The following is a 16,130-nucleotide window of genomic DNA, read 5'->3' as shown; positions in this document are numbered from 1 at the left end:
ATGGCTTGAGCCCAATCCTTTATTGCTTCATCAAATTATTTAAAAAAGTGAATCTCGAAACTTAAGTCATATAGTAAAGCAAGGGCCGGCACGGTGAACGACTGGTTTGCACATCTGCCTCACAGTTCTGGGAACCGGGGTTCAATCCCCGGCTTCGCCTATGTGGAGTTTGCATGTTCTCCCCGTGCCTGCGTGGGTTTCCTCCCACATCCCAAAAACATGCATGGTAGGTTAATTGAAGTCTTTAAATTGCCCCTAGGTGTGAATGTGAGTGTTTGTTTGTGTGCACTGCCATTGGCTGGCAACCAGTTCAGGGTGTACCCCGGCTCCTGCCCGATGATAGCTGGGATAGGCTCCAGCACTCCCGCGACCCTTGTGAGGATAAGCGGCTCAAAAAATGGATGGATGGATGGATGGGCTTCTTCCCTGATTGTGTTGCACAGGGGAGTGACAATTTGACAGAGATAAAACACAATTTGAAAAGTGTTTCTATTTTATTATTACTTTTTGTTTTTTTTACTTTCTTTCTGGGGTTTTGATAAAGTGGTTTTTTTTTTTTTACACTGTCTCTGGTTGTGTTTCAGACCCTTTCCCACAGAGGACACAGCCTTGAATGAAGATGATGTGTACAGAAGTCTTGAGGAGCTGGCAGAGTAAGTTAGCATTCTGTTGCACACACACACAAATATGTTGTATATTTATATGTCACATATAAAATGGAAGTGACTCCCATTCACTATCTGGAGGAACCTCCCTGTCCATACAATACATCACATAATCCAATGCAAAGCCCCGCTCCAAACTATAAAGTCCAATGGTGTAAAAAGCAGCTTTCCCTATTTTTTTCTTAGGTGCACTCAAGTGCTCATGCTGAGGCTGCAGCAAAACAATTTCGGAATACAATGTAAAAACATTCCTGGGAAATGTTTTTCTGTGATGCATGTTGGCCTCTCATTTGTTCCGATGTTAAAACTATTTTTCCCCGTGGTAAGTCTGTAAAACTGTTACCATCATAAAACCATTAGTAACTTAATTTAAGTCAGATTTTAACATAACTGTCATCCAAATATTAAGACGTAAAAGCAATCAACTCTAAAGTCATAAGTTAAACATTAGTGGTGTAATGCAAGGGTGCACTGCGTAACAGATGTAACTCACATCAAACCACGTCCAGAGTTAATCATGGAGTGAAGTCCCGTGAGGTACGCTGAGGTTTTGGCATGATGTCACGCATGGTTCAGTAAAAGTTCTGGGGGAATTTTCTTTTCCCCAAAATGTTGGTCAAATTCCAAATGCTTGAGGAGAATACAGCTATGGTTCCATCATATTCATATTTTATTCATTAGCATTGTTAACCTGGTTTCAGGGGCTTTTTTTGTTGAAATAAACACTGATGAACTGACTATATCGAAGGGCTTGCTTTATAATACATTTTGTGAGACTTCAGATCTGTTTGCCACTTCCATTTTCTACAACCTCTAATGAAATAAGCAAGAAGCTCTCTGTTACTCTGCTCGTTGCCATAGTGACACCAGCAATAGTCTTTGGCTTCCAGCCTGCTTTTTTTAATGTGAATGTGTGGGTTTTCCGGGTGTGAAAATGAGTCTTATGGCCCACTCCGATTTGGCAGTGTTTCCCGCGGTGACAACTCAGATTAATGGAGAATAATTAGTTACCCACTGTGAGATATGTGCCATTCATCACATGGAGATACAGGGAGGAAAGAGGGAGTAGGAAATGGAAGCATGCGAGCGGTAGATATACATCCACTGAATGTGTGATTGTGACATTCTGTCGGGAGCAGAAGTATGTGCTATCTCTAGAGAAAAGGCAGCAAAGCAGGCTAATACAGGATTAGAGTGCAGTTAACATGACTTAAATCTGCATAGAGAGTGGCAAGAGATATGAGTAATAGCTCAAATCATGTAAGCGAAGAAATACAAATCTATAAAACTGACATTTGTGCAAGATGTGAAAGGGCTAGTTTCTGCATCGTTCTTTATTTTGTAATGATTAGTTTGGTTTGCAAATTTCAGATGAAGAAGCCGTTTCTCATACAAAAAGAAATGTGGACATAAGTATAGTGTACAGTGAAATGTCTAATTTCAAACAGTGAATTTTGTGACACTTTTCAACTTCCAGTTTGTTTGAATTTTGACACATTTTCAAATTGGAAATGCAAATCGAAATACTGTAAGTAGTAGAAATGTTTTAACTACCAACACCTTAAAAACCTGTATGAACTGTGCATTCAATTGTTTAAGAAAGTTTTTTACAATTTTTACAATGCATTCAAGTGTAAAAATAATTTAATAACAATTCACCCTTAGATATAATAATAAACACTTAACATTCATCTAATGTGAAAGAAATAAAGCACTGTTAAACAAAAACAACAAATTACTCTTCACTGCTTGAATATTGATAACAGATTATGGGACACGTGAACTTTCACTATATATTCTTCTCTGAACACCCATTACATCGCTGAAATATATTTATTTGATGCTCGCTGAAATGTTTTCTTATTAGGTACGCTAAGATATTTCAGGCAGTGTGCTACCTCGTGTGATGGTCATACATGACAACTATTTTATGGAATATGTGTCACAAAATAATCCATAAAATATGTGTTAATGAATCTGACAGATTCCAGAGAGCATTACTGTCGTTAAGGCAAAAAGATAATAATAATCAAATAATTGACGGCCCTTTTCAGGTCCTCTACAGATAAAAATAACACGTTTTAAAGGTAGTCCTCAGTTGATATAAATGTATTTGTATGGTGGCTGGGATTTGGTTTTCAAAGGAGACAAAATGAAAAGTGCATCTGGTTATGATGTAATAAAGCCAGTTGTCGATCAACATGTCAGAATCCTCAAGCCTTAGTCTGGGTTTGAGTGTATCTCTACAAAAATCATATTTTCTCTGATTGGTTTAGACCCAAACTAACCGGTGCCTTCAGAAAATCTGCACCCAAAGTTTAATTTTTTTGTGTTTTGCAACGCAAAAATGTGTGACCTGAAGTCGCAAACAGAAGGTGTAGATCTTATTGACTTAATTATACTGCTTTGCTACAGGGCTGCTCTTGACCTTTTACAAAGACCATGTATGCATTTTGTTTCATCAATGAACACGCACATAACTGATTCATCAGCAGGTCCTGCACTGAACACAGTTTGACACGTGTGGCACAAGAGCCATGCCTGTTATAACCCTGCATTCAAAGACCTTCATTAGTCTGACATATTGATGCATGGTTTGAATTAAGTGCATGACTAAACTGTAAAAATGAGATAGAGGATAACTCTTCCTGAGTAATAATCATCTATTTTACCGACATAATACTCCTCAAGAGTCTCTTAAAGGAGGAAAACATGCAGAATCCGGACATATGGCATCATTAAAAACAACAGCTTGCACAGAATATTGTCATAGGAACTCAGTGGCATCATTCACCTCAATGTTAAGATGAAAAATGATTAGCCATCTGAAAGAATGTGTTGTAATTAAACTAAGCAAGTAAACCAAACCTCAACGGGGGGCTTTTCAATGAAATTACATTGATTAACTATTGAGTTACAGCTAGACCTATTCAATTACAACTTGGCCTGATTGTGGACCTTCAGGTTTGCTAAAGGTTGCTTGAAGTTTCATTGTCCACTCCATCAATTAATGTAGAGATGAATGTTTTCGTTAGCGTTGCTTCACATTGGCATCACAGCCTGAAATTACATCCCAACTTATTTATAAGAGGTAACTTGACCTTATTTCAATTACAATGTCAGAACAAATCGTGTCAAGTGAAGATTAGACCATCAGGTTGTCAGAATAATCTCACCTGTACAGCTTTTAGAGTCAATAGTAGTTTTGCACTGAGCAAAGGAATGCATCTACAGGACTCTCGCAGTCAATTGGAACACAACCTGTATCTAATTGAGGTCTCCTGGGTTAATGTGGTAAACCCCGACTGTGCTTCTTCCCCTTACTTTTGTGATGTCAAGTCTTCATATTGCTTAACTCACAGTCACTTTGGAATGACTCCATCCGGGAATTGACAAAGCATGAAATGGCGCTGTATTGGGCCGCCAGGGGAGTTTTTCCTCTGTAAAAAAGCACACATAGATTTCCATTCTGAAGCAAACAGTGTCACAAGCTTCTTTGTGTCACCCCCTCTGCAGTTTATTTTGCTCCATTAATCCCTTGGGCAGATTGACATGGAAAGTCAATAGCTTGAAAATAGATGGAGCCTACCTCATATAGTCCCTGCAAGGTATCTAATAACAAAATTAATTTTAATTTAACATCATACCTGTAAGGTTGAAGTCATGTTACATTATTTTGTGAACAGAAATGGCCAAACAACCCACAGCGTATTTATTTTTCACATTAACCTTTTGTAAAGTTCATGAAGTTGTTTTTCCCCAGCATTAATTAGGTTTTTTATGAGCATTCTTTACATCTAAATCATTTCTACAACACTAGTGTAAACAGTGGCAGTCCAAGCTTGAATGGTGCCCTTTTCGAGACCCCCTTTCAACGCCCCCACATCTCTTCTACACAGGGCAACTCCAAAAGGGGGAGCAAATTGCCTGCACAAATGGCAATGATTTACATGTCATAATGCCAGTAGAAAACCATTTAACCCCCGAAATGCCATCCCGTGCAGCCACACGTATGGCACATACCAGAAACGGCCACTGACTGAATACAGACTGTAGAAAAGTAAACCATGTGTAAGGCATCCATTTAAACTGTGTCATTATCACTGAAATCGCATCTGGTATATTAGCTTAATGTTCCATTTGGATGCATCAGCTCTAAAGCTGGTAAGAAACAGCACTTAAGTATAGGGATGATGCATGAGCTCCTCCTCGATGTAGAAACTAGAGCCCCGGCCACATTGCAAAGAAAACCAATGCATCTAACCTTAGGGGACTTTTGCTCAGTAACAGCTCAGTGATATGGTGAGTCATTCTCCCATCCCTACCTCGCTAAAATCTAACTATGTCATTGAGGCCTTTGAGCTACTTGGCTGATTGCGTGCAAACACCCAAGACACCCTGTGGCTTGTCACTGCGGTAATCAGACAGAAAATGCAGCCTAATTCATGAGTGCTCAGGTTTTCATTCCTCTCCTGTGCCTTACTTATCCACTGTGATGCATACACATGCTCATGCATACATCTGGATGTACAGTATCTCTACATGCTGAATACGCACACATGTGTGCACATACACTGTTCAAAATAATAGCAGTGTGTTAAAAGTGTCCAATCTTCCTTGGCTACGATATCAGTTCACATGTGACACAAGTTGCTAGACTATGCAACATGGATGTGTATAAGTACTCAGAAACAGTGTTTTCACAATTTAATATTAGGAAAATTAAGAAAATTTAATTAATATTAAGGAAATTGTCCTGTTGACATTTGTTATACACTGCAGTGAAAAAGGATTTGCCCAGTTCCTGATTTTAATTGTAGTATTTCAAACATGCAAACCAAATAAATATAAAATGCCGTTTCTAAATGATACAAGTTTATTTATTAAGGGAAATTAAAGTCCGAACCCATCTAACCCAATGTGAAAAAGTAATTGCTCCCAAACCTAATAACTGGTTGTGCAACCCTTGACAACAATAACTGAAATCAAGCGTTTGCATTAACTGGTGATGAGTCTTTCACATCACTGTGGAGGAGTTTTGGCCTACTTATCTTTGCAGAATTGTTTTAATTCATTCGTGTTGGAGCATTTTCAAGCATTGACTGACTGTTTAAGGTCATACCACACTATTTTAATCACATTTAATTCTGAACTTGGACTGGGGCTCTCCAAAACCTTTTTTTTTTTTTTTTTTTTTTTTTTTTTTTTTTTTTTTGTTGTACCATTCAGAGGTGGACTTGCGTGGAAAGAAAAAAGAAATCAGGAAGAGTACAAATATCTTTTCACAGCACTGTAAAGAAGAATCACCTTTATTGTCATGAACATGCATGCACATGAGATTTGTTCTCTGCATTTTACCCATCACAGTGAACACATACACGTTAGTGGAACACACTGGCGCAGGGGGCAGCTGAAGCGCCCAGGGAGAATTTTGGGGTATCAGTGTCTTGCTCAAGGACACCACAACCGTGAGCCCAGGGGATGTTGGTGAATGGTCCAGTCGTGGTCTTGAACCTAGGTCCCCCATGGTGACAGGCGATGATCTTAACCATTGGGCCACGACTGCAGAGTCGATATTATATTGTCTTACCAAAAATAGTTATGGTGCAGATACTTCAAGTTTTTAAAAAAGTCAGTGATCTTGTGCAGTTATGTGTAAGTGCCCCATGACTGGAAACAGGACGATTTATTGGTATTCAAGATTAATGTTTTTGTAATTTTAATTGAGAAATTGAGAATAAATCTACTGTTTTGTACATACTGTATGTAACAAATATAGCCATGCAATAGTTATAGCATTTTTATTATTATTGTGAGAAAAGATCAATGGATACAGCATATATCTTTTGGCCTAAGAAGAGGCAAATGTATATTATTCTTTTTAATTGTAGTTCTCGTCACTCAGTTCCCCAGCTCCTCTTACTCTCCGTCGAGATGCTGCTCGTCTTTTATATCTATACTTGAACTGGACCTTTCTTTTATTATAATAATTTTCTGTGAGAGATCATTTTTATATTTAGTTGACTTGTTTCCTGAAATGCCCATCCATGTCAATCAAGAGTCTCTGTGGAGGCTGGTATACTTCGAGAGTTCACAGAGAAGACAAATTCGGGACACCGTTGGCGGGTTGTCGTCCTCCCACGCTGCCTTCTCAGTATTCAACAGCAGCTTCTTTCCTTAATGAAGCAAGTGGAAGCGTCTTATTTTTAGTGAACTAAGCCACCTCAATTAAAACTTGAAACAGGCCCTGCATGAGCATGAAGACAAAGCTGAATATTTGATTGAACAGCAGTTTTATCTTCTCTATTTTTCACCCTTGTCACACAGACAGTGAACTCAAGATTATTGTAAGCCGCAACAGCAAAGGCAGAGGCCATATGTTCATCATATGATTTTATTAGCAATGACAGAATACAACTGCATGAAATGAGTCTCACTCTCATATGAAGGCATGAGATATTTTTATGTCTACTTTCAAAAAAGCATACACTGTATTTCAGCACACATTTTCATATTTTTTTAATTTAGTCTTCACAGTGCAGGAAAAGTGTGTATGGTGAAAAGTGTTAATACTTATAACTTTATTTTTTGTCAATTATTAATCAGTGATGTCTTGCCACGTTTATTTTCAAGATGTGGTCATTTGTTATTTCTGATGACCGTCAGTTTGGATCCAATACCAAAGGTTATTTCTTTACTTCCTTCGGCACAAAACGTTATCCCAGTGGAAGCTTTTATCCACCGTAAACTGTGCTATGCCGGTGGTTTGACTCATAATGGTAGGATAGCAAGAAAACATTAGCACAAGTCAGTAAAGATGCGTGAACATCAAAATTAAAGCAGGTGATCTGTAGCTTAATAACTGGTTCCCTAGAAATACAGTTTTTTCAAAGAAGAGCACTTTTTCCTGATAAAGTTGTTTATCTAACTAATTTTTCTTCTCCAGTGAGCATGACCTGGGTGAGGATGACATCTATGACTGTGTGCCGTGTGAGGACGATGGTGATGACATCTATGAAGACATTATTAAAGTGGAAGTACGACAACCCATGGTAAGGGCTTTGAGAGAAAAATCCAATCAAATCTAATTTCCGTGATCAACACTCCTATGCTGCTGCCAACCTAATTGGTTCTTAGATCAGCACCAAATTGAACACCTTCACATGTGTGAATTCTGATAATAAAATTATTCATGCATTTGTAAAATTAAGAACAATGTTAACTATAACAAGTCGGGAGAGTTTTCTAGATTTATACCTTTATCCAAGCCTGCACTAAAATGTCATGGGTTTCTCCTTGGCCCATATCTCACCCTTCGTTTTGGATGGCGGGCATACAATTTCAGCATTGTAACTGGTGCAACCCTGCCCTACCAGCTTTCAGAATTCACATCTGTAGAATATAGACTAGTATCTCAGGCCTAATTCACACTGGCAGCCACAAATCCAAATAAAATAAAAAAATCACATGAAATCTGACTTGAGCAAGATGGAAACCACATGGTGGTGTTTTTCTCCAGATGTGTCTTCAGTGCTTCAGTTCTGCTCTTTCACATAGAATATAAGAGAAGCAGTTGCGTCATCTGAACGCTGACGTCGTGGTGACCGAGGAGCAGAACCGCGACTTTAGATGAAATGCCCTGATTCCACTTGTTGCTAGTTTGTGGATGTACATGCTGAAGATCATTGCATCCCATGCAGACAAGTCAGTGCAGTGTGCTCATGTGTGAACGTAACAAATCCCATCTGGTCATTTGCAAGACAGTAGAGCTGCAAGATTGGATTTATCTGTAGTCTCAACAAGAGCTCTGAGTTCCTGACCACAGTTTTTTCCTACTAGAATGATGTTTACATGTCATGTATGTGTGTGATGTATGTGGATGAAAAGGAAGGTGGGCCACGGACCAAATATACAGTATGTAATTAATGTACTGGTCCAAAGAATAGGAATGATATACCAATGTGTCCAGAAATAAAAGTCAGGTTTCTTCAGCCTGTACTTCAACTGTATTTTGTAAAGAGTATCAGTATCACAATGGCATCCTAATAAATCAGATGCCAATTTTCATAAAACTCTTAATAACTTGATTAAATACACCAGAATCACAACACATCAACAGGATTACTACAAAATCATGTTTTCTAAAAATAAAACATATGCCGGTCTGCCGGTCTGTTAGACTAAAAAGTGCTCAATATTGAGCTGTAAGAGCATTGCAAGTCCACAGGACAGCAACCCATACTACGCCATTGGGTGAAGAAGCTTTTGTGTAAGCCTGCTGACAAGGAAACACCACAGAGAAAACTATCCATGGTGGAGGTTACCTGTACTAAGTGGTTACAGCTCCTGATGTGCTTTGTGATTATTCTTGGTCTGTTTTGATTTTTGACTGGTTTGCCTTTCTCATGCTGCAGATCAGATACATGCAGGTGAGTGCTGCTGCGCTTATGATCAATCCTGGCATCAAAGTGAAACCATCAACCCCCATCCTCCCCCACAGACTCCATCACCACTGTGTTTACAAACACAAAACAAAGAGAATTAGTGTCCCACAAGGATGACTTGCCAATTATCTTGTTAATTAGATGTACAGGGCAGCTGGTCTAAAATTTGACTCAGTGCCCATGGGAGCAAAAGTGACATCCGGGGATGACTACAATGACTACAATGTGGCATCAGCCACCACACACGTCACAATGAGACGAGTAGATAAACATTATCCTATTTCCTTCAAGCAATTGACCTGCTTTCGATTGCACCTTAATAAAGAGCTGTGAAAAGATACTTTTAGATATTTGTATCCCACATTTTGTGTGTGTGCATGTGTTGGTTGGGAAGATTGGTGGGTGCTTGGGTGATCATTTGCATGACATTTTATGAGTAAATGTGGAAATACAGTATGTGTTACAGATGTATTTTAATTCATCTCAATGTCCTAATAAAATATGTACTGTATCTATTATCAATCCATATACTGTAATTGTTGCAGTTGTGTTCGGGACAGACACAGTTGTTATTATTTTCACCAATAATTATTACCACAGCACGCCCTGTCATGTAGCGTACTTAAAACAGTTGGAGGTAGCTATCAGATCCTGTCCTAACAGTAGAATTATTCTGATTTTTTATTTGCTGCGTGTGTTATAGAAAATGGGCATGACAGAAGATGACAAAAGGAATTGCTGCTTAGTGGAGATCCAGGAGACTGAAGCAAAGTATTATAAGACTCTAGAGGACATTGAGAAGGTGAGTGAGGACGTGTTTATGTACACACATATTTGGTTTTCTTTTGTATTCTGTTTTTACTATCCCGGAACCACAATATGGTGTTAGCTTCCGTTTGCGCCTTGTGTGGGAGTGTTCCCAGCATGGAAGTGTCAGCTATTGTCAGCTTCGCTGGTGAGCGCAAATGTCACAGGAAGAGATCAATAGTGGTTATTACTGGATCGGCCGCAATGTGAGAAACTGATCCCTCAGGCTTTGACATATATTACACACACTCACAGCCACAATATTAGGTACACCATAGAACTCAAATATGATAGTTATGGTCAGTTTATTATTTAATTAATTATTTAAACTATCAGATGCATTGGCAGATGCATCTGGTGTTGTGGGCAGTGTGTACACCATCCATGCATTTTCAACACCACTTATCCTGGTTAGGGTCGCGGGGCGCTGGAGCCTATCCCAGCTGCCTTCGGGCGAAAGGCGGCCTACACCCTGAACTGGTCGTCAGTCAGTCGCAGGGCACATATAGACACGGGCAACCATTCGCACTCACACTGTCACTGAGTGGGAACTGAACCCAAGGTGCCCAGACCAAAGTCAGGCGAGTGTACCACTACACCATCAGTGACGCCCAAGTGTGTACACCACATGAGCAAATGTAGACATTCACTTTCCTGGCAATGTTCTATTATATATTACCACATCGATGTACTAAAATACACTTAAACACTAAAGATGGGACGGTACGTGGTTCGGGACGTTCTGCATGGGACAATATGATCTTACGTACCGTGTTTTTTTTGTTTATTTTGTTTTGTTTTGGTTTTTGTCTATCACCATTAAAAGTGCATTCTTCACAAGAAAATTCAAGACATACAATTAAAGCAAATTCATCAATGTCAATACTTGAGTTCAGTATAAACTGATAGTCTAATTCGTAGCGATTATTGTTCGTTTACGAGACCCCGCTCATGCTTTGATCAAAAATACCAGACTACACAATCATGTACATTTTACTAACATCAGCACAACATTCTCGTTTTGTGTTGTTTTGTTTTCCCCTCCTTTCTGGTGACTTTAAGTCGCGAGCCATTTGTTTCCATAAGGGATGGTCTCTTAATTAGGGATAGCTAGGAGGACATCAAGACAGCTTGTCGTCTCTGTGGTTTTGCACACGAAACATCTTGTATCCCATTGGTTTGTTAGTGGAAGGGTCAAACAAACATATTCCTGAGGTACAGAAAATAAATGGATCACACTGTTAATATAGGGGAATCCACCGGCAACCACATAATTTAGTTTTATTGAACTTGCTCCGGCGGCACGGTGGCCGACTGGTTAGAGTGTCAGCCTCACAGTTCTGAGGACCCGGGTTCAATCCCGGCCCCGCCTGTGTGGAGTTTGCATGTTCTCCCCGTGCCTGCGTGGGTTTTCTCCGGGCACTCCGGTTTCCTCCCACATCCCAAAAACATTAATTGGAGACTCTAAATTGCCTGTAAGTGTGAATGTGAGTACGGATGGTTGTTTGTTTCTATGTGCCCTGCGATTGGCTGGCAACCAGTTCAGGGTGTACCCCGCCTCCTGCCTGATGACAGCTGGGATAGGCTCCAGCACGCCCGCGATCCTAGTGAGGAGAAGCGGCTCAGAAAATGGATGGATGGATGAACTTGCTCCGACTGCGTAGCAATCGGATGCACGTCATGTTGTGCCCTGTCATACACGTCAGCGTTTTAACAACTATGACCATACAAGTGTAACGGTGGGATTAAGCGTGCCTGTAGCATGAGGCGCAAGCATGACCAATTGACCCACGCTTAATCGTGTGTCACGTGTATGCAAATAATCAAGGGATAAGAGCCAGTTTGCCATTCAAAAAAATTGTGTTCAAATAGCGGTTAACTTGAAATACGTTATATTATCCAGTACACTACAAAATCCAGTTTTTGCTGACAAACAAAGAAAAGTTGCTCCCTTTATGTACGAAAGATTTACCGAAAATGCACTAAACCGTGACCCAAAAACTGAGTTATGGATCATACTGTGGGTTCCCTGTACCGTTCCACACCGAGTAAACACACTTATTGAGACGTCCCTTCTCTCACTTTATTAAGGAAGCATTGTAGAAATAGGGTTGGCATTGCGAACACATCAGTTTTAGTGTTGACAGGTTTCATTTGAAAGGTGATGGACTGAAACAAATCATAAGCCCTACTAATTTCATTAAACAAAATGTGTATCCTGAATTTCCTGCATCACACCAGCACAAGACTAAATGAGAATAAACAACCTCCTTATGATCATAGGAGTCGTTAAGCTTAATTGAGTTGGGGTTAATAAAGCCTTCAGCACTTTGTTGTTGATCTATTTGTTAATATTACGATGATTATGATGGAATGTGACAGCCTTAAAACCGTAGAAGGGGCAGGTTTACTTTTGGACACACAAGTGTAATAAAACTGTATTTGTTTGTAAATGTACAGTACAGTATATAATTTTCACAACTCCTTTTTCCACTGAAGAACTACATGATCCCATTGAGGCAAATTGTGAGTCCACAGGACATGGAGGCCATCTTCGTCAACCTTGAGGTGAGTGATTGGATCTGCACTTCTTAATGTGTTGTGCTCCTAGTGAGTAATTCGCTAAGGCTTCAATATTTATTCATGTATGAAATGATTTTAACATCCAATGTTACTTATGCTGATGCTATTACAGTTCTATTTTCTGCTCTTTTTTTAATAAATGTTCTATACAATACACTCTACTGTATATCAGGGTTCACCAACAAACTGAGAGCTATTACTTTGATGCTGATAAATGCAAGGAAGGGCTACCACTTTAAATCACACTTCAGAAGCGACACATTTGCGCAAATATTTTTTTTAATATTATTAAAAATCAATAATATTCATCTGATCATGTTAATGATTTCCCACAAGGTAAGAAACAGATATTTACATATCAATATACTCCAGTTTTAATTCTGTAAATTCTTGCAAGCGTTTACATTTTAAAACAATCACTTGTACAACATTACTAGGAAATTACAATGTCCCATCACTGGTGAGCTACTTTTAGAACAGGCTCGCAGGCTACTCATGTGGTCCTTAGGGTCAGCTTGATGCCCCAGGCTTTGTGATTCTTTTAAAAACTTGAAAACCCTCCATCTTTATACCTCCCAAAAAGGTGATGTGTAACTTTGAAACGGGCCTCTACTTTCAGGATGTGATCAAAGTACATTTTGCTCTCCTTCGAGCCATTGACCTCAACATGGTCACCGGAGGAAACGGTTTGGGAAAGATCTTCCTCGACTTCAAAGAACGGTGGGTAAAATGTTTGATTTTACCTGTGATGATGTTGTGCTTATTAAAGAAATCCCAGTAGAGTTAAAATAAAATAAATAAATAAATCGACTTACACCTGTTAGATGTATTTGATTTGGACACCTGAACATGAGATATTCATATTAGACAGGAAATCAGTGTGTTGCTTCTTTAATAATCAATCATTTTGTATCCCACTTAGCCTGTATTTGGTCATAGTAGGAACATGCCCCGCTTGACTAATGATCAAATGTGGGTCCACACTGGGACTCATCAGCAGTCAATCACTGACTCACAAATATAGACAGACACATTTACACTTACAGTATGCGCACAAAACGGGCAGCTTCAATTAACATGCTGAAGGATAACATGGACTGAGGGAGGACACCGTATTATCAACCAGAGGCTTCTTGCGTTTCTAAAGTAAACAGTCATGTTTCAAAACAAATATCATCAAGTAGCTACATTCATAGAAATTCCTGATATCTGTCACTTGTCACATTCGTAAATACAGTGGACCCCCGCTATTTGCTGGGGATAGAGGCCATGCCCACCCTTCAATAGCGAAATCTGCAAATAATTGACAGATTATGATTGCCATGATTTTTTATTTATTTAATTCCCCCCCCCCCAAAAAAACACGACTAAGCAGGGAATCAGGAAAAAATATCGCGAATAAGCGGTGGTTTCCGCAAATAACAGGGGATAAGGTTCCCCGCCTACAAAACGTGAAGAGGGGAATCACTGAATGCTGAATCGCAAATATGCAGGGTCCACTGTTATACAGTAAGACTCACAGGTGTCAAACTCAAGGCCCAGGGGCCAGATCTGCTCTGCAACATAATTTTATTTGGCCCGGAAAAGCAAATCGTATGTGTCCACTTAATGTTTTTTGCTAAAATACCAAATTTGCAAATGGTCTTCACTTTTAATAATGTTGAGGTATTGTAAGCATTTTTTGTTATTAAGCTCCCTTTTAAGATACATTGAATAATAGTTAAGAGTTTTACTGGCTTCTGTTTTCAAACGTGGTTATCTATCAATTTGTTGTACATACATTATGTGATAATTTGTGATGACCATATATGTAATGTTGATGGGCTCACAGTCAAAACGGCCCTCACGAGGGAAACCATAACTACGATGCGGCCCGTGGCAGAAATGAGTTTGACACCCTTGTGTAAGTGCATAATTACACAACAACATTCTTTTCCCCACCATATGATAGGTATTCTTTGCATCGGTTGATATGCATTTTTTAACTCTGGCGTGTTTTCAGGAGTTCCTTTTTCTTATGGCCTTCATTTGATTTCATTTCTCTTTGAAAAATAGTTTTGAGGATTAATTAATGATGATGTCTGTCGTAATTTATAGCTTAGAAATTTTAAGTTAACAAGGAGAGTTGAGATATGAGTCTGTGAACAGCATTTTCTTTCTGACGGATCTGCATCTTGCGCATCTTCTGAGATATGAGTGCTCGTGGATAATATGCATTACCGAGTGGAAGAGTGATTTTCCTTTCTGCTGTGCTGTGTGTGGCTGCTTCCAATGTAACGGTAATGTAGGTGATGATCGTTTCTGCCCTCATGATTCCACAGCAGGAGTGGCTAGGCCTTTTTAATCTAATGTAGCAGCCGCTGGAATGTCATTTGTACCCAATCCTACATAAACCCCAACTATGACAACAAACTTTAGTTTATGAGCTATTAAAGGTGTTTTGACATTCTGTGCAAGCTAACTCCTGTGCTCAACACCCATAAATGGCGATGTGTTACATTTAGTAGACTTTGAGAGACTTTGATAAGACAAGAAATTATTGGATGTCTCAAATTGATTGCCACACATTTCACACTTCTAAATGTCCCTGTGCTTCAATATACTTGAAAGAAAACGGAGACTAGTTGGCGACCTGATAGCAACTCGAGTCTTCGCTGGTTACAGAGACGTCTCCCGGAGTCTCCTTGAAACTAGTCGGGTCGCCAAGGAGTTGCGGTGAAATCGAACATGTTCGAAAAAAAATGCCAAATGTCTCCAATGAAATCGAACATGTTCGATTTCATTGGAGACATTTTGGCGACTCCTCTATATCAAAATCAGAATCCTCTTTATTTGCCAAATATGTCAAAAACACACAAGGAATTTGTCTCCGGTAGTTCGAGCCGCTCGAGTAAGACAATAAACAGCCATTTTGACAATAAATACTTTTGAGACATAACAACAAAAACACACTACAGAGAGTCACTTAGCAACCTCCAGCAATTTAATGGCAAGAGGAAAGAAGCTGTTGGAATCTCTCCTGGTTTTAGTTTGCATTGATCGATAGGACCTACCTGCGGGAAGGAGCTGGAAGAGGTGGTGACCAGGATGTGGAGGTTCCAAGAGGATTTTGCATGCTCTTGTCTTAGTTCTGGCAGCGTGCAAGTCCTCAAGGGTGGGTAGGAGCGTACCTACGATTTTTCCAGCAGTCCTGATTTTCTGTTGCAGTCGGAGTTTGTCCTTTTTTGTGGCAGCACAGAACCAGACTGATTCGATGACTGCTGTGTAGCACTTCCTCAACAGCTCCTGTGGCACGCCGTGCTTCCTCAGAAGCCAAAGGAACTACATTCTCTGCTTGGCCTTTTTGAGGATGGAGTTGATGTTGGTCTCCCACTTCAGGTCCTGAGAGACTTTAATTCCCAGGAACTTGAAGGTTTTGACGGTTGACACAGAGCAGTTGGACAGCGTGAGGGGCAGCTGTGGCGAAGGACACTTCCTGAAGTCCACGATCATCTCTTCCGTCTTGAGGGTGTTCAGCTCCAGGTTGTGTCGGCCACACCAAAGCTTCAGCTGCTCCACTTCCTGTCGATACGCAGACTCGTCACCGTCTTTGATGAGGCTGATGACTGTGGTGTCGTCTGCGAATTTCAGA

At 39.8% G+C, this 16,130-nt stretch overlaps 1 protein-coding gene across 2 annotated transcripts in view; it reads left to right on the top strand.

The window, feature by feature from the left end:
• Positions 1–16,130, top strand: part of vav2 (vav 2 guanine nucleotide exchange factor) — a 190,910-nt gene that overhangs the window by 145,122 nt on the left and 29,658 nt on the right. The window contains exons 4-9 of one of the 2 annotated variants that reach the window (XM_061697656.1): positions 585–653; positions 7,612–7,717; positions 9,080–9,094; positions 9,813–9,911; positions 12,416–12,484; positions 13,119–13,219. In XM_061697656.1, coding sequence (XP_061553640.1) covers positions 585–653; positions 7,612–7,717; positions 9,080–9,094; positions 9,813–9,911; positions 12,416–12,484; positions 13,119–13,219 — 459 coding nt within the window. The remainder of the gene's footprint in view (positions 1–584; positions 654–7,611; positions 7,718–9,079; positions 9,095–9,812; positions 9,912–12,415; positions 12,485–13,118; positions 13,220–16,130) is intronic. The other variant, XM_061697657.1, reaches the window with a different exon arrangement.

The sequence above is a fragment of the Phycodurus eques genome, chromosome 15 (assembly GCF_024500275.1).
Source record: "Phycodurus eques isolate BA_2022a chromosome 15, UOR_Pequ_1.1, whole genome shotgun sequence".
Classification (NCBI taxonomy): domain Eukaryota; kingdom Metazoa; phylum Chordata; class Actinopteri; order Syngnathiformes; family Syngnathidae; genus Phycodurus; species Phycodurus eques.
Note: the sequence above shows the minus strand (reverse complement) of the source record. Positions and strands in the feature narration are given on the sequence as shown.